This window comes from Cyanistes caeruleus, chromosome 4 (genome assembly GCF_971803275.1).
Source record: "Cyanistes caeruleus chromosome 4, bCyaCae1.hap1.1, whole genome shotgun sequence".
NCBI lineage: Eukaryota > Metazoa > Chordata > Aves > Passeriformes > Paridae > Cyanistes > Cyanistes caeruleus.
This window is the reverse complement of record NC_141704.1, coordinates 80486403-80512026: the sequence shown is the minus strand read 5'-3', so window position 1 is coordinate 80512026 and position 25624 is coordinate 80486403. Positions and strand designations below refer to the sequence as shown.

Here is a 25624-nt window from a genome sequence, read left to right as displayed (position 1 = left end):
ACCAATGCATAATTCACTTGTTAATTGAGCCTTAGAGGAAATATGACTTTTCCCCTCCCTTTAGAGGTAGAATCATCATGGTCAGAAAAGGAAAACAAGAAGGATTGAGTTAATTTTTTAGAGAGTCTGGGTAAATTCACTCTGCCACAAAACCATTTTCTGTTGTAGGCAAATCACTCCCAAGCTCTCAGTTGTCTCTGTTTTAATAACCAGAATGGGACATTCAGCTCCAAGGGAACAGACACCTTGGGCAGAAATCCTGCAGTCCCAGCTTCAAATGTATGGCAGAACTTCCTCCCTCAAAATCAGGAAAGGTTTTTAGTGCCAGGGAATTATTGGAAAGGGATTATCACCAGCACTGATTTAAAGAAATCTAAAAACATCTTGGTAAGATCTTCTGGGCCCAAAGCAGAGAGGTCTGCAGCACACACTAAAGCAGCAGTCTGTATAGAGAGGATAAGGTTAAAACAAACTGCGTGTGGAGCTGGGGAGGGAGAGAGAGAAAAGGGGAAACAAATGTCTTTTTAAAAGGTGACAAGACTCCTTAAAAGGCTGTTATGGAAATTACCCGGGATTTCTTCTTCCTCAGAATATTTTAAATTAAAGTGCTGGCATACAGAACGTCCAGTGGATCGATCAAGGAGAGGCAGATACACAACTCTTTATCCCAGGCACATAGTTCATTTTGCATCTGATAACTCTTGGCTGTTGTCAGGGCTGCTTAATGGGTGAGGGGGGGAGGTTAAAGGAAGAGAAATTTACAGCTGTTTCACAGAGACAGAGAAGAGATCATTTGCTTTACATAGCCTTCAAAAAGAAATATAGAGAGTAGCTGGCATTGGTAAATGTGGAGTTTCCTTGCCAAAGCCTGTAGCCTTGTGAGATTCTCTATGCATCTTCTCAGCCGAGCTGAAGAAGGTTTGGCTGGAACAAAATTGCTTCTCACCAGCAACATCTGCTACGAGATCTGGAGATCTCTGTCATAACAAAGCCTGTTTTCAGATTCCTGCCCTCCTGTAGGTGCTGAGTGCCAGATGAAGGGGTTGGAACAGGATAAATGGACTCTGCAGGCCCTACATCCAACTGAGGGGGAACTGCCATAAGAATGGGGAAATGCAACCATAAACTCCCGTCCAAGGGCCCTTCCGACAAACTCTGCTTTGGCAGAACCAAAGGATGGTTCACAGCAGGTGTTCTGGATAGACTTGTCAACATTATGCTGAGTTCCTTTGGCAGTGCAGGTCTGTAAGTGTACAAAAATAACTCCCAAGAATCTTAGGTTGAAATTTCAGCACTGGCTGCAAAATTCCTGGGTTTTTGTTAGGGAAACTTCGCTGTCGGACCATGCAGGAGCCACTCTGGCAGTCACCCTCCTGAGCTGGAGCCAAACTTTGGGTTTGGGGCAGCCCCAGTGACCCGACAGGGACAGGTTCCCGTGTGGTTCCCCACACACCCCACACTCACACAGCCACACCCCGTTCCCCAAAGCAGAGCCTTGGATCCATGCAGCAATTTATTCACAGTGCAGTAACACAGGAACAGTCTGAGCTGGTGCCTCCAAGGAGGGACACCCAGCTAAAGAACCTTGGGGATTTTGTCCCCTCACAGTCCAAGCTCAAGATTCTCTGGTGTCTTCCTGCTGCTCCTGCCTTTCTCTGAGTGTCCACAGCTCTCCAAGCCCCTGTTCTGCAAAGGAGAGCTACCTGCACTGGCTGTGCTCCTCCACACATTTAATTCTTCCATAATTATGTATATCTGGACTCCAGCAGGACCTGTCTAAGGAGGCTCCCACCAGCACTTCCCTCACCCTGACAGAAAGGAGCCCTAAAACTGGAAAACCTAGGCTGGGCATGCAGGGAAAGGAGCAGAATGGTACTGGGCTCCAAGGAGGCCATCAAAAAGAAATTACCAGGGAGGCTGAGAATCTTATGTGTCACCACATCAGCCAACACTGCTCAGAGAGCTACTGCCCATGTTTTGCCCATCCAGCCATTATGTGTCAGATCTGCAGCCTGACCTCCCCCCGAATTCTCACAGCATGGGGGGAAAGGGGTTTCAGCTGCCCTGCTCTCTGCACCAAAAAAAAGAAAAAAAAGAAAAAAAAAGAAAAAGAAAAAGAAATTATTTGACCCATTTCCAATGTTGAGGCATCAGTGACAACTGTGTCTTTGACACAGCTGATCTATAAGGACTGCCAGGTAATTAGGTTGCTTGATTTCTTGAGACTACAGAAAAAGCCAGGAAGCCCAGGGTGGGCACACGTGCTGTAATTGCTGTGTAACAAGATGCTCACCCATCTGTCCAGAGTCCTGTGAATCCACTCCAACTCCACTGACAGACACAGAAGGCCGGTCTGACTTCTGCATTCACAGGTGACATTGCTAGAAGAGGTTTGCCCCCACCTGCTTTTTACTACAGCAATTAAATATTCATGCATTTGCTGCAAAGCTTCTGAAGCAGATGAGAAATAATCATAAAACTTAGATTTAAATCACCTCACCTTTAGCATTTCATCCCTTTGCAACGGCTGGGAAAGGTGTGCTCCCAAAATAAATGAGTGTGGGGGTGAAAACAGAGACAAACTTCACATGCTGCTCACAGCTCTGTATCAGCCTGATGTGAAACAAAGTCCTTGGCTAGTGCTGCCATGAGACTTTCATGTGCAAAGAAACAAAGCTGGGGACCTGCTCACCTCTCTTGTGCATCAAGCTCATAGCAGTGGGAGAACAAGCAAGGAGGGGAAGCTAAAAGCAGATACTGTGTCATTACTGTGTATCCTTCACCATCCTCAGACACAATTCCTTTTCTTCTACCTCCCCACCACAAATTTTGGGTGAAGCCTTAAAAAAAGCTCTAACATCCGTTATTAAAACTCACAAACTAGAAATTCTGTGCTTTGGTGCAAGCAGCGACTCGGCTTGTGGGACTTCTTGGAATCACTGCAGCAAGTCGTGAATGATGTATGAAATGAAAAATCCCTGCTCACTGCACACAATTCAGATAGTAAAATCTCCCTGGAGCATTAAAAAAAAAGCACTTGAACGTGTCATTTTATTTTTGTCCTGTGCCCAGAAGATTCCCTCATCTCTCCCCAAGAACATGCAGATACCTCAGCTATCACCAGAGAATGAGAAAGCACTCTTGGAGCTAAAGTAGATGGGTTCAGTTTGCACAGTCTTTCCAGGAAAAGATAAAGCAACCTGGAGCAAACCAGACAGAATTATATTGGAGCCAGGCCTTTCTCCAAACACAGGTTTTTGGTCATTTTTTAAAGTAATATCTAATTTCATCAGCCTGACTCTATAACTTGATTGACCTTTGGAGATTGCATTAAGGAAGCAACAACAGCATGCTCAATGCAGTTAGGACCACGAGGAAAAACATTTGATATAAATATCATGTGTGTGACTCGGCATCATTTATGGTGGGACAAATACAGCAACAATGCTTTGAATTCAGGCCTTTATTCTTTCTTACCCCTTTACTGGAACTTTTTTTCCGTGCCTGCCCTTTGGTGGTGACCTTTTAAATCTGGCAGAGCCAAATGTCTGCTGCCATAATTTAGCCATCTTTTGACTTGCTGCATGTGGTGCAACGGGATAAGAATTTTTCCTTGTGGTTTATGAATTGTGTGGGTTGTTTTTTTTATTTCTTTTGGGGGAGGGGGAAGCTGTGGCAGCAGCAATGCAGAGCACAGATGGATGTTGGATTGCTCTCAACAGGGATTTCTTCCTTACCAAAACTCCTGCATGCAGCGGGCAGCCTCTGCTCACACACACGCAGAGCCCCCCTCATCCCTTCCTCCACATCCAAAATGACAGAAGATCTCCAGAATTAATCTTGCAGCAAAACCACTCAGTTTGGAGCACACAAACTGTCACTCTTTCCCAATCAGTAAAAAGTGGGGAGTTGCCCAGTTTGCTGGCGTTCATTTTGAGCAGAGGGAGGACGGAAAAGTGACAGCAAGACTACAAATCTACGGAAGAGTGATCTGTCCAGATGCAGATGTCTTGGTGGCTGCATTTACTTTTAGGAACAGAAAGCAGGGGTCCCATCTAAAGACAAGTGATGTTGTCTTCTCTTGACAAGTTTTCTTAAATCTGCAATTTAATAATTTTTCCTCCCAAGTTTCGGCGATGAGGAAGGACGGTCCCCTACACTGGCACGATGCATCTGTCATCTCTCAGTATCCTGAGATTTCGGGGAAAGCAGGGAAAGGGGCACAGCTGTTAACCCTTTCACTGCTCTCCTTTCATACAAATACCAGAGCTGGACCTACTCCTTCCCCTTGTACCCAGCAGAAGGAAGAAGGGACTGGGTGGATCATCAGACACCTGCCCTGAGGAGAGCTCACAGTGCATCCTCCACCCATCAGCAGCTCTGCCTTCAGCAAGCAGCACTGCAGTGAGGATGAATTAACAAACTGGATTTGTTTTTTGGATTTTTTTTTTTGTTGAAGCAAACCAAGAAGGAGACAGCAAAAAACCACTGGTGATATCTGCTGTATTCCTCCTGTCAGGAAGATGCCATCTCTGGGGATCAGCACCCAGTCTGGACAGCAAAGCACTGCTGGCAGCTCCTGTAGCACAGGGATATGGCAGGGGGATCTTCAGTGCCTTTTCTCAGCAGGTCTAGGCCAGATTTGGTTTCACAAGAGGTCAGCTAGAGTGTAAGATCCAAAGAACCAGGGCTTAAAAACATGGATAAAACAGTTCTTTAAAATTTGGGGCTGAGAGGGTTAGTTCTTGAGTGCCTTGCAGGGATAGTGGTTTCCAGGCTTACAGTGACAAAAATCACATCTTTCCACTCGGCAAGATTTTTTTTTTCTGGGAAACTTAACATGCCTGCAATCATTTTCTAAATCTGTTTCCTTCTCATTCCAATTTTTTTTCTTCCTTCTTTTTAATTTGGGGAGGAGGGGGGAAGAGGGGGAATGGATAAGAAATACTTCTCCCCTATATGAGCTTTTTGAAACTCTGCTGAAAGCAACAGTATACTTTTCATATAATATTGACAGTATTGCACAAATAAGCAAACAAGCCAAACAGGAGGCACGTGGGAGTTGGTGGCAAGAACTAACTTTTTCAAAAAGCACACCTTAAAACCAGAAGGATGAGGAGAAAGAGCTGGGTCTGAGAAGAAAAGGATTTATGGTGGTTAAATCATACAGAATTATAAAGTGGTTGTATGTCTGCTAAAATAACCTTACACAAATATTTATACAAGCACATATATAAAATAGATAAAAATTGCTTTTTCAACAGGTCTTAAACAAAGAAAATTGTTTATCTGGCACCATAGTGAGATTAAGTGAATAATAACAAGATTACTCAGGATAGTAAGTTCCAGAGTTTTTTCTTCAGACACATTACACACCTTTCAAGACCGATAATCTGGCAAATTACAGTAAATTTTGCAAATATATACTGGCTTTTACTCAGAGTAAACCTCAGGGATCTTGCAGCAGAGGAGGTATATTTGTACAAGGAGGGAAAAGAGGTGGATGAAAGCAAGCACCAGCTTACCCCAGCAGGGAGAGGCTGTGCTTCTTGTGCTCACACTCAAATTATCCCATGGCCAAATTGCTGAATAACTTGCACTGGGTGCTACCACCTACCCTACGTATTCCAGGGGTGCTCTTACAAAACACACTTGTATGTTTTACCTCTAATTATCAGGTGGATACGAGGAAGAGGGAGAAAAAAAGGAAGATGCTGTTGTGGTGACCACAGGAAGATGCTCAGGCTGTGCTGCACCTGGGGACAGAGAGTAATTGGGACCCTGCCTGGGACCCATCAGGGGTCATAATGAAAGGGCTCAGAAGAGCAGAGAAGACACCCAGAATTGGATGTGTGCTGATGGAGCAGCCCCTGCTCCTTGTTTTGCTCTCTGACTCCCTTCCCAGCAATTCACTCCGCATTATGACTGAATTAGGTAAGGAGGTGCTGGGGGAAGTGCTCTTGGCTAACTTCAGAGTACAGCCAGGCTCATTAAAACCAGCACATTTGCTGCAGTGTGTGCAGCATTTCCTCTAGGTTTTGAGATTGTTTTAGTAAGTGAAGTTCTGAGCAGAAAGAATACATTTTAATTTACTTTTTAGTGGCCCTGTTGTAAGTATTCAATGTCACACTGAATTTTAATATTTTTTTTTATTACTATATGGAGCATATAAAAGCATGAATGCAGTATCTTAATAAAAATGAACTTATTATTCTAGAAGCCTAAAGCTGCTAAGTACACAGCACATGTTCATTAGAGCAATTTTGGAGCATGAAGAGAGAGTGAATTGAGAACCCAAGGTTCACAAGCATCAACACAAAACCTCAGGGCTTTTTGGTGAAGTTTTGTCTCACCTCCTACTGCTTTTTCCCAGGAAAACCGTGGAGAGCAGAGCCCACGAGCTGCCAGTGGGTTGTAGAGCCAAGCCTAGACTTGGACCATTAAATCATTCCCCAGCAGTTTGATTTGGGGCAGTGGGATGTGGGATTAGCATACAAATAACCATCCTTCCTGTCAGACACAAACAGGGCAAGGTTGTCACAGGTGTCAAAACTTTGATTGACATCCTAGACACGGAAACAAGGTGCCTTGGCCGGGATGAGATCCCTGGCTTTGAGCTTTTCCTGGGCCAGGGAGCTTTGTCAACAGCACACAAAGAACAAGGACACAGCAATTCAAGATGGGTTTGCAGGCAAAGCCATTCTGATTTTAAATATTTGGCTCAGCTAAGGCATGTTTCTAAATTAATAGGCACTATGCCTTTCAATAGGATTATTCAGGCAACACCAAGTCAAGCATGTAGTACCTGTTTGTAGGATTAGATTTAATGTTATTTTGGTATGGAGCATTCTTAAATGCATCAGATTACAGATTAAGTAAGGAAGGCAGCAAAAACTAGCAGCAAAAACTAGTGCAGAGCAGCTTGTTATTGCAACTGCTCTCCTCCTCCTTAACACTTTGTAGAAGGCAGACAGACACATTAGGCTTATAAAGACTTCTTTGAAAAGGTATTTTTGTAAATCTAAGCATCAGATCCTAGAAGATTCTGAATTCCACGTCAAATTTGTTTAACACAAATTAGAAAGGGAGAAATGAAGTCAGTTCTTTGTGGGAAAATGAGTTTTTAAGTTTTCTATTGTCTTAAAATCCTGATTTTTAATACAAATTTTGAGAAAGAGTAGTAGTTCTGAACTGAGCTCAGTCCTGGCTTCAGAAAGACACCCAAGATTTACATAGAAACAACAATAGTGACAAAAAAAGAAGAATGTAATTCGCAATGATTTCAATTTCCATCCCTAATCTGCAGCCCATAACTCATCTGAACTCTTTCTACCTAGGAATCCTTCCTTAAAATGTATCTAAAACACAAAACCAAGTTCAGTGACTGTTACTTGAACTATTGCTAGAATTTGATAAAGAATAATAAATTCTGTTTCTCAGGGTGAACGTATTTACAGAAGCAGGTAATTATTAAAACTATCTGCATCAACTTCAATACGTATTTCACTTAAAAACATCTGCAAAGAAATGATATTAAAAAGTAGAATAAAATAACATTTATTTTATCCCATGGTGAATCAGTAATGCTGTTCAATGCAGGGTTACAATATAATAAACACTACCCACAAAGCTAAAACTTGAGAGACTGAGTACACTGATATTTATGGCTTGGACACTTGTCAGGAACAAAACTCAGGCTGGGTTCTCAAGCCTTTTGAATCTTATATCAAAATATACATAATAATATCAAGAGAGATGTGATTATTTCTGTACATTAAGTTTGAGCTTTGTTAAAAACAAAGGTGTGATAGCAGCAACACAAGAGCAAGGGTGCATTTGCTGTCTGCTGTAGGATAGAGTTTCCTAAATTAGTCCAACACTTTAATTACAGTATATTCAAATGTACAATTTGACATCTTCACTCTCAGCACCCCACTTCAAAATTCTAAAAAAGATACAATAAAATCCACTATGGTCTCTGCTCTTAACTTCCACCCCCAAAATATTTACCTTTGCATTTTGTGCAATTATCACTTTCACCTGCTATGTGCCAATGTGAGATATTATCATCTTTGCAAATGAAGAGATGTAAAGTTTAAATTCCAATATTACAGAATGCCAATTCACTCAATACCTGCAGGGGAATGTCCCAAGGAACACGGTTCCAGAGATACTCTGCTCTTTATAAAATATTCTGCACGTGAAAAGCTTCCCTGCGCTGTGTTTTGCTGTGAAATAGATCCAGAGTTCAGCCTAATCCCAAAGGAAAAGTTAATATTTGGGATCACTGTGCTCTTTGAGAAGCAGGTGCCAGACACTCTCCAGCTGTTGGTAGTCACAGTTCTGGTGTCAGGTGTGGATTCCTCGTACTCCATCACAGAATTTTAGCACCTGTCTAAATTAGAGCCTGCAACTGACCATGCCAATTGCCACGGGGCTCTCAAGATGCTCAACTATCAGCATCCATTCAAACTCAGTCTTCACTGGCTTAGAGAAGATGAGACCATGACCATCTCACAAATACCTGCAGAAAGTGGGATGCAGAATTGCCCTGGGATTTCTACGTGTATTTATCACACCCAACAGATACGCAGAGATTTCTGCATAATTTAAAAGATTGATAAATTATTTGACAGATTCATACATGCAGCTAAAAAATGTTGCAATGTTTCTAGAGGTAACTTGGGCACCCCTTTTTACCCTTTTAAATGAAGGATCTACTGATCTCCACAGCCATTTTTAAATGTCCCAGTGAGATGCAATGAGACCCAAGAGTTGAAAGGCCAAATGATTTAGGATAGGCAAGAAGCAGCTTCAGGAAGATGCAAAGAAACAGCACCAGAATGACATTCCAGGGAAGGAGGTGCAGAACATGGAAAGCTTTTCGAGAAGGTAGACTCATTGCTTCAGCTATTTGCATCTGAGAAACTTCAGAAACTCCAGAATGTTTTGACCAAAAATCCCCCAAATGTATAACTATTACTTGGATTTATTAAAAGGTCATCCATTAGCATACTAAGGAATATATTGGGAAATTAGCCATCAAAAAAATAATGCATTTAATAAGGTGTTCCCAGAATATGGATTCTTAAGGACTGCCATAGTAAAGACCATTTCATTTGGAAACTGTAGGCTGCACACCATGTATTATGGTTTCCAAATCCATCATGAAAATACTTAATTTCAGTGAGAAATTAAAAAAGAAAGAATTTCTAAAGTCAAGAGGGCTAAGGAAGTGTGTAACTATGTTAACCCATTTTGATTTTTACATGTTATTCAAACATTCACATCCAGAAAGAATGCTATATCTTTTCTGGAAACCTTGAAAAATGCAGTAAGTAGCAAGTAACAAAACTCAGTTCTTTTCTTTTAATTACATGGTAGAGACTTGAGGGTTTCTTTTCAGTTTTCAGTGTAAAATGTCTCCAAAAATTAAGTAAAATTTCAAACAAATAAAAAAAATATAAATGTGCAATTTTTTAAGGAACAGATATGTAGCAGAAATCAGAACTTTTTAAAAGCATCTCTCTGTTAGGCTATTGAACTAAATATAATTCTACTACATTATGCATGGATGCTTTGTTTCACATGAGCTTGTGGTCAAAAATTCAGAAATTTTGCAATTAAACCTTTGATATCAAATCCCGTGTGACAATGCAGTTGATAATATTTATTCCTGAAGTCAATAACTTTATTATAGATATTATTTCAAAGATATTTCATAAGAAGTACCGGTCACAAAATCACTTCAGAGGAAAAAAAAAAAAATAAAAAATTAGCAAAGATGAAAACAAGAAAGTCACATTTCTTTTAAAAGAAGGAAATACAGGAAATACTAAGCAGAACTACAGAATTGTTGTTCTTTTGCCAGGAACGTTATCCCATCCTCTGGCACTGCAGAATTACTTCAGCTTCCCCAAAAATCACTGCTTTTATTAAGCTTTACTGAGCTGCTCTGTATTGGCAAAACCTTTGTAGTAAAATAATTTTCCATCAAAATACACGGCACTGTAGTGCTGTAATGAAGAGCTGTAGGACAGGCTTTAAGAGGCACGGTACTTTCATCTGAAAAGTCTCCTGAAATTCTTTGAACGTTTCCAGGGGATTAATGAGGTATTTTGACAACACACGAGAAGCGACTGGTTTTCAAGAAGCCTTATAAGAGGGAAGGCTCACATTCTTGAAAATTAAACTGTGTATTTTAAGCCACTAAAAATAACACAATTATTAAAAATTTGGCAGCTCTGAAGAAAAAAAAAAATACCAGCAGATATGGGGAAACACATGGAACTACTGAAGAGCGTCAAACTTGAGTACACACATTTCACAGCATTTCAACATGACTTAAACACCAATTTTAACAGCTTAATTGAATGTTTCTTATTAAAAGCTATCACAGATGAGCTAAAATAAGAACAAGCTAAACTAGCCAGAGTGTAACTAAATCAAAAGCATTATTCTTTGCAAGTTGGGTGGATTAACTGTGCGTGTGTGCATCACTCTCCTTATCCCTTTCAAGAACTGTTAAGGTGTTTGGAGGTTTTCAAAACCTTTGGCAATTAGTGGAAGACAGAGTATTCTTGCCTTTTTTTTCCCTCTTTCCAAGACACACTTAATGACACCATTTATGTAAATTTAGAAGAACATTAATCGCACACAGCAAAATGAGAACAAATGAATCGCTACACCTACCGTTTTTATAAGTATTTAAAAATATTTTTAGGGCATATTCTGCAAACTACTAGTCCCTTGAATGTTTTAATGCGTTTCAACAAGGATTTTAGAGTATAAATAAGGGTTCAGTTCTAAAAAGCTTTAGTGAAGAAAGTGGAGCTCTAAAGCCTCACTTCCATAAAGACCTCAATACTCCTGAAAACCCGGAGCGCCTAAATCTTCAAAGGTCTACTCTTATTTAATCAAGCTGGGCAAGAAACACGTTGAGGAGGCATTCTGAAAACAATTTATAACCCACTACCCACAAAAATATCCACACAGAGTACTTATACATGCATTTAAGCAAGCTGATATCTTGGGTGCATGCAATACTGCCCATGACACGAGAGGGGAATGGGATCTGCTAACCAGCACCGGGCCACAGGACATTTTAAGTCTCTCTAAGCACTCTTACACAATAATTTTTTAAAATAATAATTGCCTTCAGAGTGTGAGCAGTTGTGCAGGAAAAAGCTGGTTCCTAAATTCAGCTCTTTTCAGTCTGCACTGAAGCTAAATATTTTACAGAGGCAGCATCTTTGTAATGCTTATGGTTGGACACTACTTTCGGTGGTCAAGTCTCATTATTTATAAGATCTTCTCCAATATCCAGTTTTTGGGACTTGGCTTTTCTCAGGTCTTTCAACCAGCCAGAGGGGAAGAGAAAAAAACCCCAATGTGTTCTGTCCCTTTCCTCAGGAATGGCGATCTGCTCATTTTTATAGATGTTCCATGGTATTTTAAAGTCTGCAGTATATTTACAAATAGTGTCAATACTGAGGTGGAAGGGGAAGAGTGGGGGGAGAGGATAGACTTTCTGTCATCCTCCTCTCTATTCTCAATAAGGTTCTGGATGTGTTTAAGGGCAAAAATTCCACCCCAATATATTAGTTTTGTTAATCCTTTTCTTATGATCTTGCTTGCCTGGCTAGGGAAATTATGCAAAAAGTAATAAAAGTTCTAATTCAATTTCCATGTTAAGAGATGGATTTGGAAAAAAAAAAAATATATATCAGAAACCATATTCTTTGTGTTTACTAAGAGATATGCACTCCAACATTTAGTGTCATGGAGCTGGAGTTAAAACCAGAAACGGCAAAGATAATTTAGCTGCATGAATGCCTGCTCTTCAGTAAAATGCTGCCAAAATTAAATAGGAATGAAACAGCACTTTGTAGTCATTGGTCGCTCAGCGGGGTTTGCGTAGTTAAAAACCTAAGTGAAAAGGGTGATTGACCTACATTGCAACTAGCTTAGCACAGCTGTACTTTCATATTTCTGCTGCATCCGAGGAAGCTCATTATTTAATACAACTGAGTTACATGTAATTGTCGGTCTTTTATTTTACACTTCCAGGGGCCAGATATTAATCTCAAATGTGCAGCAGGCGTTACCGTGCATCTGGAAACATCCACGGCTGCCCATTTGCAGGCAAGGCTAAGAGAGAAGGGATTGCATAGAGCTGCACCTGAAATTAGGAGGCTGCCCAGGGGTAGGAGAACCTCACAAATACACAGAAATCAAATGAGCAGATGGAACAGAAAGCAAATCCCTTGGCACCCCAAAGGCAAACGCTCTGCTGTTGCCCTATTGTTTTGAGCAGAAGCAGCCCAGAACGCGCAACCAAAGCACATTTCACACAACTCATACCTGCGGTTCAAATAAGTAATAACATTCCAGTTAACAACCAGTTTGACATGTTAACAGCCCAAGGGCTGTTAACATAATGACTGGTCATTAATGGCAGTAATGACAGATTTCAAAGGGAATATTGTGCTTGTAAATGGACACGCTGCCAGTCAGAAGAGAGGACAGAGGACAGATAGGCTGATGCATTAAGATGTCACCGTACAGCTCTGGAGGACGGGAAGGGGAGAAAAAAAAAAAAAAAAAAAGTTCTTGCATATTTCACTTACTATAAATGGACCTGAAATATTGGCGTAAACCTAAGTTCCTGAAATTAAGTCTTCACTTTCTAACCCAGGAGTGTATAAGCAGAAGAAGAGGCCTGCAGGGGAATTATACTCTGCATATCATTTTTTGCAGAGCGTGTTACTTCTAACATTGAGCCCTTTCTTTACTCAGGTCAGTTCCTGTCCTCGTTAACAAAACTGAGCTCGTGCCTGCCACGGCCACCCCGACACCCCGGTGTCCTGTGCCACCTCGGGAACCACCCCAGTGCCTGACATGAGCCAGATTCCAGGGCAAGGCCTCCCACACCCACAGCATCTTTCAAGCTCATTACTTCATTAGAGATTCCTTCCATTCCCTCAATCCCTCCCAATCTGGAGAAAAGGGTTTTAATGCAGTATAATTAACTAATTTTACCAAAGGAGACAGCTAAAGCAAAGCAAGTTTTGAAGTTCTGAAGATACAGAGTATTTATAAGAAGCTCAAAGTGGGGACCTCAGGGCTCGACTGCAGCACGAGAGCGTGCATCAGGGCTGAGGGAGGGTGCAGCTCTTCTGGCAGGCATCTCTAAATGAAAGATACTGGAACTATTTTTGCAAACAGGCAGAGACACAATCACACCATTTATGAACTTAAACATGAATGCTAAAGCACCCAAACTGGCTACATGATTGCTTGTAGCATCTGTAGAATGCCTGTCTTATTGAAAGGCATAATGAACACTGAGAGACAAGTTAATAAGCAATTTTACTCTTTATAGTATCGTTCAAGCCACATATCCTCTAGAGGGCACCACATAAATTAATAGGAAGCCAGAACAGTTTTATACGCAGCGAAGACTCCCTTTATGGTTAAAAAGAAAAAAAACCCTAAGAAGATAGTTTGAAACCATAATCGAACTCTAATGTGATCATTAGTACAATGCAATTTGTTTCTTAAATTCATATCTAGTGGGTTGCTAAATATGAAAGCTTATTTGGCTAGGAAGCTAGAGAAGATTTAACTAGTTTGTATATTAGCACTAAAAAGATCACTTTTATAGGTTCACTGCATAACTAAGTAGATAAGATGCAATGAGGCAAATGACTGTCTGCAATTACCTTAAGTGCATCAGTTTGAAGTTTAGTGTAAATACCAAGTTTAAATCTATGCACTCACAAGTATCGCTCAAAATAAATAAATAAAAAAAATCTTGACAAAATAGCTTCATTAAGACTCAATAAATCCAGAGACAAAAATCAGAAACATCTTCAAACCAATTATAGGATTTCTCATGTGTGCTGGTTTCACATGCAAAAGTAAAAGGTGCTATGTATGAAGAAATAAATGAAAGACCAGTTTGAATATGATCATGACAGACCAAAAAAAAAAAAAAAAAAAAAAAAATCTCCTTTCTCTGAATCACTAAGTATGAGTTTTAACAATCTGTTAGCAAAATATTTACTCCTGTTAAACCCTCAAAGACCAGAGAGCAAGAGCGTGTGTGAATGCATCTGTGCTGGGGAAATGCTTTGCTCATATCTTTCCTACCACATCATTTCTGGTTTTGATTTTAAACATTTGATTTCAAAACATTAAATCTGCTGCACAAGCACTTGGGAGATTCAGTAAGCTCAAAGTCTCCTGTAAATCTGGAACTCAGATGAAACAGCCATAGCAGTTCTCTCCCTCCTGCAGGCATTTGTTGTATAAAGATTATTAAAATGGGTTTCAAAATTGGGATGTTACTTCCTCGCACCAAAACCTTTTTCAAACCCCTTCTCCACACATTTGCCTAAAGACCACAAGAGACCTAAGTTCACGTACAACAATTCCCTTCTGTTCCAACAGGTTTTAAAAGTGAGGTTTTGTTACCTACTACTTTGGCAGCTTTAACACAGTGGGTTTAAGATGCAGCCTCTGTGCTATCTTGGGTTCAGTTCAGAGCTTTAATAGCAGAATACTTTTACCATTAAGTAGTCTAAGCTCATCTGAAGAACCTGATCTGCCTTTCAGCCCAAGCTCAACAAACGCACGGTGCGTTTGTGAAGGTTTTTGTTCCACTCTTTTTTTTCTAGAGTTGATTAACGTGGAGAGCCAGAGTACCAATCGTTGTTAGGGCTTTAGTCTTGATTCCTGTTCCACCCTGCTCATGGTATACAACTTGGGAACTGATCAGGGTGTGGGAACCTCCTGTTTGGTAACTTGGACTTAAGCGGAACTTGGAAGTTAACGCATTCAAAAAGAATTTTAATTTTTCCCCAATGTATTAGTGACTTCGATGTCCCTTTAAAAGGAAAAGGCTTCACTAAAGGGGCAGGGGAAATATTCCCAGAGGTTCACCTTAGCCTGGAGCAGCTATTCCCATTAGACCCCCTCCACAGGGAATGGAGGAAAGGTGCTACTATGGGAAATAGGTGCTCGGAATCACCCTAGAGAAGCCCTTTCTCTCTATTTATCATTGAGAGCCCAGGGAGACTCAACTTCCCAGTTAAACTTATATCCTGCAAAGCAGCCCTACTGACACACGATGTGGAGATAAACTATCCTGGTGCTGCTCACCAGCACTTTGCTATGAGTTATTCCTCAAGTACTTATGGAATTTGGGTCCACAAGCAAGTAAGAAGACAGAAAAGCAGGTTCTGATTTGCTACTTCTAACAAGTGGCCACAGGTTAGCCAGATCCCACCTGGGCCACCAACTGGAACCAGGAGCAGAGTGGATTGGAGCCCAGACTCAAGGTTATTAAAAATGGGGAAGTCAGTGGTTTATCCTGGTCCAGCTTCTAGCAGCTGAGTGCCAACGTTCATAAAAGCCTGAGTGCCATAAATGAAATCCCTCGGCAAACTAAGCGGACAAAAGCGAAGGTGGGTGGAACGTTCCTCACCCACAGGGTTCCAACCCTGCCCTGAGGTGAAAACCACATGTCTGGTTTCAGGCTGTGACACCTGGCCACCACCGTGCTGCCAGGAGGAGGGGGAGCAGGAGACCACCGCCTCCCCAGCAGCACAGCGCTGTGGGAAGCAGGGGAAAATCACCCTCTTCTACATCAGCATCAGCACCAGAAATCTGGCAACCACCTCCACGACCTGGCTGTGTGCGCTCTTTGACCCAGATTTTAATTTAACCTCCACATTTCAGTGTTTGGTTCCTCACCTCCACCAAGACCCGGCCCCGCAGCCCTGCAGGAAGGGCCAAAGAGATTTCCCGAGTTTGAAGAAGGCCGTGACCTACCTCAGATAGTCTCTGCGACAAAGGATAAGGTTGGCTTTGGTGTACAAGGTAGAGCCCACCTCCCCCAGGCGACAGTCACAGCAGGCACATTTCAGGCAGTCTTCATGCCAATATTTGTCCAGGGCCTTTAGAAGATATCGGTCTTTAATCTTACGGTTGCAGCCAGCACAACCTTTCGGCTTGGTGTCTGGCTGGACTGAGAGCATTTGTATACCTGAAATACAGTAAGACAAGAGAAGACTGAAAATAGATATTCTCCTTCCCTTTTCTCCCTCCACCTCGCCGCTCCCCCCACACCCAGTTCATTTAAAAGTCAATGGTGTAGGTCGGATAAAATAACCTAGTCAGTCCACAGCAAGCTGAAAACAAGGCTAAGATAAATCTGAGAGCAGGAACTTCCACTGCTCTGAGTTCCACAGCTTCTCTTTAACACCTCATTTACCTGGTCTCTTTGCTGAAAAGAAATAAGATTAAAAAAAACCCCATGAAATATTAAAACAGTCCAGTTGAAAAGTTATCCAATTTCAGCCACAGTATCCAATATTTAGCGACATAAAATTTAAATAAACAGCACATCTACAATACTTAGCAACCCAAAATTTAAATAAACAGGATATCTATATGGCAAACATAGTTAAATCCACATATTTGGACTTACTATTACACTATCTTTATAAAATATAAAAGCACTTCAGTTTTTAAAGAAGATTGGAGCTTTTAGAGGCATGGAACAAGAGTATCTGAGAGATTTGACACAGAAATTTTGATGCTGGCAAGAGGCTGTTTAGTTTTTTAATATTTTAGTTCTTTTTAGACATGTTAATGAAGCGATGAGATTTCCGAAGACTTCAGTACCAGCAATGCCAGTCACAACCTGCAGCGTAAGGACCTTCTGAAAAATCTGACATAAAATAATCTGCACAAGGTCAGAGAGGTTCTACCTTGTGAAGGGGGGAAGAAAAAAAAAAAAATAAAAAAAAAATGCTGTCCTGCTTTCCAATCCCAGTTTTAGCCAACAGCTACTTCGGGACAAGGAGTACAGTAGTGTCCATTAAGTATATATGCACCTTTTGATGTAATAGCTGAGAGCATTTAAAAAACCATTCAAACACCTGAAACACTGTTTAATGGACAGAACCGGTGAAAAGTGGAACACAGTTGAGCGATGTTACTCAGAGCAACACAGCCAGCTTCCAGGGATCCATTCAAAAATCAATTGCCCTCGGCTTTACAGTAAATGGGGAGAGGTCACTGCCCCAAAATGCTCACAGACTGGTCTCTCTGGTTTATCTGCAATCCCAGTGCACTCAGACTAATTCTCTCACAGTTACCTCTTAGGATAAGCAAAATAATAGCCCTGTGGATATTTTAGTGGGCACCAAACAGGCACAGGAGAGAAGGGAAGAGCCAACACGCTGTTCAGTAGTGGGTTACCTCACTGCTTGGGAGCCAGTGATGTAAGTTCAAAAAGATGCTACTCACTGGAGTGCATCTGAATACTGCAACGAGAGTTTGTCAAGACAGGGGAACAAGCAAATCCTACTCCAACATTTGGGGTTTGGATCCCTATTACTATCCAGAGACTGGGAAAGGCCAAATAGGGTCTCATGGCAAGGAATAACAAATTCAAGAGCCCCCGATGATGAATGCTCTTCTACCAGGATTTAACTTGTTTGGTTTGGTTCGTGTTTGCTTTTTTGAAATCCCTCGTAAGAAAACCACGAAAGCCAGCGTAACACTTGAAGCAATGGTAGAGCGTGCCTTTGTGGATATTAGAGCTGCAAAGAGGCTGAGGCATCCCAGGGATCTCCACACAGGTGTGTGTGGAACACAAGGCATTTATGTGGAGTGCAGCAACTGCATGGCCAGCTGAGTGACTTTCCAGCGTTCCCGAGCTGAGCTCCTAAGTCCCACCTGCAAAGCTGATGGCTGAATTAAAATAGTAATTCTTATTGTGACATATGAGCACAGCAGCCTTGCTCCTCTCTGCAGTGCAGCCTATCACACAGCTTGGGGTGAGACATTTATCTGGTGGAGGAGCTGTTGTGTGGTGTGTGCAGGCAGTTCTGCTAGCAGACACCCCAAAGCACCCCGGCAGCGCTGCTGCACAACTTCTAAATCTCGTGACAGAAGTGTAAGGTCTGCATTTGTCTATCAACCTGCATAAAAATTGTCAGTGCTGCCGCTCCCATCACTCCTCAGTTGATGCTCATAGCTCCTCACCAGGCAGAGACTCCTAAGATCTGTCTCTCATTCCCAAGGGGGAGGATGAGATCCAGTGACCTGCGCTGGGCAGGTCTGGGAATGAACACTCACGTTTCCTCTCGAGAAGGCACCATGAGACAAAGGCTGAACCTTTACAGCACTTTCAATTGACAGCTGACTCCCCTGAATCCAGGCTTACAACCATGAAACAGCAAAGTAACATGACTACAAATAAACGACTGAAAGCAGTGAAAATACCAGAGATTTTTGGTAAGGAGCCTATACCAGACTGTAAAGGTACTCCTGCTGAAACTCTAACAACATCACTTGGTCGAAAAGCCTTATTCTGTAATGTTCCTTTTCACAGTAGAGTTTATATATCCACTAGGTGCCAACAACAGGCTTATCCCCCGACCCTCTCTTTGGCCATGCAGAGGACAAATGCACAAAATCCTCCACAATTTGTATAAATTTCTTGTAACTCAGTAAAAAAAAAAAAAGAAGTTTAGAAGCATGAAGGGCTGTTCTAGGACTTTAATCTTTAGCTCGAGGGAAACCAGAATAAACTAGGAGCTAACACAGTTAAAGGCTTTAACGAAAAAAATCTTAATGTAAAAATTTCATCGCCTGATAAGGAAGCGGGTTAGAGAGTGGAGGCTGACAGTCTCTGATTCAGGCTGATCTACTGTCCTGAGCTGTCTGAAGGGAACAAGGTGCCACAGAAACACGGCCAAACAAGTGAATGTCTGAGCAGATTGCAGTAATCAAGCCTGATAATTCCCGAGGTATATGCTGCAAACATGAGGTTATTGTATTACAAATAAAACTGCAGCTTGCACATAGCCTGCACAGCTTTGGAGATACTTGCCCCAGGAGGAAAGTAGGCAGAGCCCTGTCATCCACCCTGCTTAGCCAAAAACCCTCTTGCAGGGACAACTGCAAAGGGGCAAACACCCCATGGAAAGAGTATTTGCAGCCCTGCAAGCCTATTTTCCCGAGGCAGAGAGAGAAGGTGGTCCTGACACCCCACTGGCAGCACCTTCAGATTAGGGATTCTATCTGCAGCAGCTTTTGGAGGGAAGGAATGCTTTTCTCCTCTGATAGATCTGATCTGTTCTCACTTTACTTGCAATGAAGCTGGTTGTAGTTTATTACTTACAAATCCCCAAACTACTGCTTTATTTTAAAACAAAAAAAAAAAAAAAAAAAAAAGAAAAGAAAAAAAAAAAAGAAGTAATTTTTTTTGGAAGTGTAGAAGGGTTCTGAACTAAGTCAAGAAGTGTTTGACAGATCTCCGAATTTGAAAACGTCCTTTTCTTCACACGCCCAGTTTCAATCCCCTAGTTTTGACAAGAGAACGTTTTATTACTTTTTTCCCCTGTACTGCACGAGTCACCCTGATGCAGATCACCTCACAGACCATCTCTCTCTCTCCTTTAGCATTCCCATAAGATCTCCCATGCAGTTGCACTCTCCAGATACGTGCTCGTGTATTTTTAGCTCTCCCTTAATTTGGCAATAAGAATACCTTGCAGCTTACTGTCAGCCAGCTTTTCACAGGCTGCGGTTTAAGTACTCATTTATTTCCTAGGACATGGGAAGGGCCTTTTCAGAGGCTGACAGCACCCACAAGCCCATCCAAACTGCTCATTGCTGAAATATCAGGTGGCAGTGCACAGCCCTGCTGCCTTCCTCTCCCCCTCCCCCTGGAAAGCAGAGCTTATGGAGCACTTTCAAAACATCATACAATTCCCTAAGTGCTACACCCAGGCTGTTAAAAAAAAAAAAAAAAAAAAAGAAGAAGAAAAATCAAACCCAGCTTTCCCTTCAGTTCTGCAGAGTTCTACCCATGCTCTGCATCACAGAGCAGATCAGTTCTCAGAACTGAGAAATTTCAGTGCCTAGTCTGTCACTGTCAAACAAACCCTTTTTATTTCACCCCAATACGCTTTCAAGGGCTTCCTCTATCCTTCCCTGCGCTCCCTCCCTTCCTCCACCCCCAGTCCCCAGGATACTGCACATAAACTGCAGAGCTGTGGCAGGAATGAGGCTTCTTCATCACCATTCACCACCTTTAGGATTTTAGTAGGGACAACTTAAAAACCTGACTTGCAGGTTTTCAGATTTCTCCCGATCTCCCCGAATAAGTTCGATGCAACTGACTCCCCTCCCTGTTTATTGTTATTATCGTGAGATGAAACACTGTCAACTGATTTGTAACTATGATTTCATGATAAAGAGGAATGGTTGCTGGAAAAAGCTAAATTAGGCTCCCGGGGAAGGCAGAGGAACAAAAATCCATCTCGCTCAAATCATCATCCTTCTCAAAAATCAAAGGGAATGAAGATTTGATGTAATGAACTATATTGTGTTAGTGATTTAGAAGCATCTGTAAGTGGGATTAGTCCCTGATGGTGCTGAGCGTGGCACAAGGCACTGAGAACTCAGTTCTTGTTTGTGGTACAGGCAGTCCTTGGGAGGAAGAGTTGGGTAATAGGCACTGGATCTCTTGCAAACTTTTAAAGACCACTCTTCCCCCCTTTCTCAGAAGCATGCACACAGCTCTACCAAAGACAGTAGCACAGACAGCACAAAAGGGCAAACTTGCCTCTACTTAGGAAAAAAAAACCAAACAATTGAAAAATCAGTTTGGAGCAAATTAAGTATTGGGTGCATCAGTCTTTAAAAGCAAACTGACAGACAACATGCAGACAACAAGAGAGTTAGGGGTCTAGGAGAAGGTAAAAAGAATACTTTTCTGGTGCTTTCCCACTTTGTAGCTTCATCCTAAAAGCATTCAGAGCTCCAGTAATTCAGGGCAGCACACACAGACTCGGGGGGAAAAAAAAAAAGTACAAAAAAAAAGTTGAGGTTTCAGAAGCTAAGAAACATTTCAGAACTCATATGTAGCACATCAGGAGTCGTAACTAGTTTTAGATTGGCATGTAAATTGTTCAGTGGAAAATTCTTATTGCCTCCGAGACCCTGCTATTCTGAGTTATTTGACAGTTTAAGGGAAATCATAATTAAAAAAAGAGACATAAATAATAGCCTGTGCAGTGTGGTGCACAGAAATAAGTGGAACCATTTCATTTAAACTCTGGTGAGCTTTTAATTGCCTGGATTGCATTGTGAACCAGCCTAACGGTTGATTGCCTCCATTATGCTCTCTTGTTCTGTGCCATTCATCCGCACAGTCTCAGCTTCTGTAGTTAACACAACAAAGTAACCGCAACTCCATAACACTCGGGCTTTTTTTTTTTTTTAAAAAAAAAAATAAAAGTAAGGATTTCAGCACTCTGAATATAGCCTCTTCTGTATACTTTTGAGTTAATTTTCAGTGGTATATAACTAAACTTCACCTCCTGCCCCTTCTTCTACAGAGGAATCTGCTTTTTTCTTTATTATTTTTGATTTTCTTTTTTTTCCCCCCACTCTAAATAAAGGATATGGGTTGGAAAGGAGGGGATGGAAAAAAAAAAAAAAGGAAAAGAGAAGAGGCTAGGCAAAAAATAAAAATGGGAATGCAGTCCCACAGCTGGGAGCAGTGATACAGATTAAAAGAATTTGGCCAACATGGCTAGTCGATTGCCAAGAGACACCAAACAAAAGATTTCTCTTCTTCTTTTCCCCCCCTCTCTTTCTGAAAGCTAGATTTGGCCTAAAAGCTTGTTTCTCTCTGTTCACTGGCCCAGAGCATCCCTGCAGGCTGTAGCCCCCTAAGGGACAGCACAGCAAATAGATGTACCCAGATCTCAGGGGCTGGAGCTGCTGAGCTATGTTCCTACCCCTGGCGTGTCCCCCCCATCTCTCTCCCCCAGCCCCCCCCTCCCACCACTCTCCCCCTCCTTTTTTAGAGCAGTGGTGCTGGGAACCAATTTGATTCCCTTTTTCTCCAATGCAGCTGCAAGGCTCAGAGATACTGACATTTTTCCACTCTTATCAGTTTAATTACAGTTACCATGGCAGCAAAGTGCTAGTGCTTGGCAAAGGCCAACAAGAGATTTGCAAGACTGAGTTCAATTTTGATGCAGCTCACATGCAAAATAAAAAAATAAATAAGAAACATATACTCCACAACAAAGAATCCCTTTCCGGAGTTAGACGCTCAAGCCTTTTATGCCAATTCCTTCCCGAGCATCGCAAGGATGGGGAGAGGGAGGTGTCGGGGACCGCACGTCGCGATGTTTGTTGCAGCCAGCAAAACGAATCGCTTTAAAGAGCGGTCCTACAGAGATGTCCTAGGAAGCGGCATTTGGGGTCTCTCGGAGCCAGGGAGCCGCTGGCAGAGCGCTGAGGACGGGAGAGGACAGAAAGGAGGAGCCCCCCTTCCCCGCCTCCCCCCGGGAGCGCACCGCTGCGCGCCGGCCACCGCCGCCTTACCAAAACTTTTCTCCTTTTTCTGCATGAGTTGATTTACGGGCGCCTGGAGAGCTCCTTCTCATTGAAGCACCAAATCCCGGCAAAAGTAGCAAGCGCTTCCTGGGCTGGGGTGAAGCGAGCGGGAGCGCCGCAGCGGGGCCGGGCTGCGCATGGGGGGCACGGCACACCCGCATGCTCCCCTAACTCTGCCCTAAGCCCATAATCCCAGCGCTCTCTTAGCTTGGTTGTAACAAATGGGTTTGATTAAACTGTCACATGCGGCGTTAGCATACCGTATCGCGCTCGCTAGGAAGGGAAAAGGAGGGGAGGGGGGGAAGAGAGAGGAAAAAAAAAAAATTAAAAAAAAAAAAAAAAAAAAAAAAAAAAAAAGAGGAGAAAAGAGAAATGCTGGCAGCCAGAAGTACCGCTGCACAACGGCAGCTTGGCTGCCCTTCCCTGTCTGGGCCCGGGAGAGGCAGGATGCGGGAGCCCGGAGCCCGCAGGCGGAGCGCGTCCCTGCCGGCCCCGCTGCCCCCCGGGCTCCCCGCCCCGCTCCTGCCTGCGCTCGGCCCAAAGGGTTAACCCTGCACAGAACCGGCTGCAAATGAAACTGCTGTACGGGGAGCCTTGTGGATTAAAGCCGGGGAGTGGGAAATTAACCGACTCCCTTGATAATTGAGAGCGTCTTTCGAGAAGCTCTGGAAGAAGCAAGAATAATAATAATAATAACAATAATAACGGGGGGGGGGGTGTGTGTGTGTAGCGGTGGGGCTGCAATTCATTGTTAACTTTGACTGCTATTTCTCGAGACGTACAGTCGGATGGGTTTCGCTCAGCATCCTCTGCTTGCATGTATTTCATGTCTCATCATAAAAATAATGAAGCCTCACATGATTTAAACAAAACAGTCTCAGCAGAGCTGCAGCTCGAGTGAAAGTTGCAGTGCGGAGATGTGTGTGTGTATTGCAGCCCCGGCTTATGACTCAGAGAGAGAGAGAGAGGGAGAGAGAGAGAGTGATGCAGGCACACATACACAAATGACCCAAAGCTTATGTACACAGTTGCCTCACTTACCTTCTCAATTAAGCGATACAGGGGAGGCAGTTCAATAAGCACAGTGGCTGCTTTGTAGCTCTTCTCCTTGGAAAAGGTCAAAAAGAAGCATTGTTTGGGGAAAAAAATAAAGAGGGGGTGGGAGAGATGGGGAGGGAGATCGCTATTCTTTAAGTTTAAAATAATGAGGTCCTCAAGGATCCGCCAAGTAATTGTGTTGACCGCATCCGAGCTACAGGTGTCCTCCTTTTAGTATCTTGCAGTCCAAGGCTGTCTGTCTCCGTCCTGGCTGAAGACAACTTACCTAAAGCAGCGTGTGAGGAGCCGAGTTGAATGAAGTCAGGGCTTTATCAGCTGCAAAATGCAATCCCTTACCAGCCAGACATAATACAGCGAAAGAAAAGGTCACTCAGTTATTACTGAGCCAGCAGAGCCCAGGCAGCTCTTGTGGAAGACCACAGAGAAGCAGCTCCCTTCCGATTTAAGGCTATTTACCTCTCTCCCCCTCCACCCACCCACCCACCCTTCCTCTCCCCCTTCCCCCCTCCCAACTCCCCCTTTCTCTCTCTCTCTCTCCCTCTCGCTTTTCTCTCTCGTTCTGCAGCTCGCTCAAGTACAGCCGCCCTCGGAAAGTGCAAAGCAGCCAGGAGACAGATTGGGCTTTGTTGGTAATTTCCCATGGTGAAAATTTACAAGCCTGCAAGTGCAGTCAGCAAAACCACATGCATATGCTAGACACAAACACCAGGGACACACACACACACACACACACACACACACAAGTGACCTCTGCCGAAGAGGCTCAGGATCACCTTCCCAAAGAGTGCTCCAGGAGCAGACCCGGGCAGCCAGGGGAGAGTCGCGCCCCCCACCCTCCATCACTCCTCCCAAAATACTTGGCTTCAGCAAAACCAGAAGTTGCCCACGCAAAAAGGAAAAAAAAAAAAAAAAGAAAGAAAAAAAAAAAAGGGGGGGGGGCAAGATCCATATCTCTCTATTAATGAGTAATGAGAAAAATCCCTGAAGGTGAAAACAACTCTGCCTCTCCACGAGCTGCTCAGGAAGCAGGGGAAAGTCCGCTGTGAAAGTTTCCTGCTCGCTCCCCGGCACCGTCCCCGGCTGTGCCACCCCCGGGCCCCGCTTGCCACATGCCACCCCCCTCGCTGCACTGCTCAAGCCGAATGCTGAAGGAAGCCAAGCCATTTCCCCCCTACAGCATCCTCGTCCCAGGAGCTGAAGACACACACTTATTCCCTACCTAGTGTTGGAAAGGAGGGGGGAAATAATAGACAGGGGGGTTGTTACAGGTGCTGGACACCCTTGGCCACAAGACAGACAGACATGCAAGCACACGAGAGGTAGAGCATACTTTGATATTCAGTCACTCTCACAGATGATTGTTCCTTCGTGTTTTATAATAAAGATGTTGAGCCTAGCCTACTGTAAATAAAGTTAAAAAAATCCAAAGCATCTTCCTCTAAGAGCCATCTGCAGTTGGAGAAAGACCAGATTAAGAATTTGTGAATACAGTTTTCAGACTTCAAAGTGAATATCTGTTGTCTGCTATTAGAAGCACCACGCTAGATTTCCACAAAGCTTTGAAAGATGTCAGCTTACAATATACCCTAAATTTGAATGACACTCATATTATAGAAGTCTTTCAAGACCCAAGAAAGATTTAAAAGCATTGAAGTGCTCTGCCATCTACACCCCTCCCTCGTATAATCCAGCAGCTCTAATAAAAATCAAAGCAACCTCAGAAATGTATATGTTTAGGACAGGTTCCCCCACCTCCCCCATTGTAAGCTTCTCTCTCAATTTTTTTTTTTTTAATACATATAAATATACATATATAGAGGTTCCTGCAACAAGCATACTGTGCAATGAACAAATCCCTTGCCCCCTCTCCCTCTAAGTAGCAACAAAACTCAGCCACAACCAACCTGAGCAAGAACCCGAAAAGCACAACCAGAGGCAGCAGACTAACAGAGCCCCCTTCTGCAGATTTGATCTGCACATAGAGAAAAGCCAAACTTGACAGAAACCTGCTCCTCTCCTGCAGGCACCCATAGGCTCAGGAGAGCCCGACTTCCCTCTGTTTATAGACTACCTCTGCCACAACCACTCTGGAAATACAGCAGTGTGTGAGTGTGTGTGTGCCTCTCTC

General features: G+C 42.9%; 1 protein-coding gene across 5 annotated transcripts in view; it reads right to left on the bottom strand.

Moving 5' to 3' along the window:
* Positions 1–23957, bottom strand: part of LMO3 (LIM domain only 3) — a 60212-nt gene extending 36255 nt beyond the window's left edge. The window contains exons 1-4 of one of the 5 annotated variants that reach the window (XM_086885519.1): positions 23762–23957; positions 23479–23544; positions 22426–22710; positions 15838–16051 (exon numbers count right to left, since the gene is read on the bottom strand). In XM_086885519.1, coding sequence (XP_086741645.1) covers positions 15838–16051; positions 22426–22450 — 239 coding nt within the window. In that variant the 5' untranslated portion in view covers positions 22451–22710; positions 23479–23544; positions 23762–23957. Of the gene's footprint in view, positions 1–15837; positions 16052–22425; positions 22711–23478 lie in introns of all 5 variants that reach the window. The other 4 variants (XM_086885518.1, XM_086885521.1, XM_086885520.1 and 1 more) reach the window with 4 other exon arrangements.
* Between the last annotated feature and the right edge of the window lie 1667 nt (positions 23958–25624).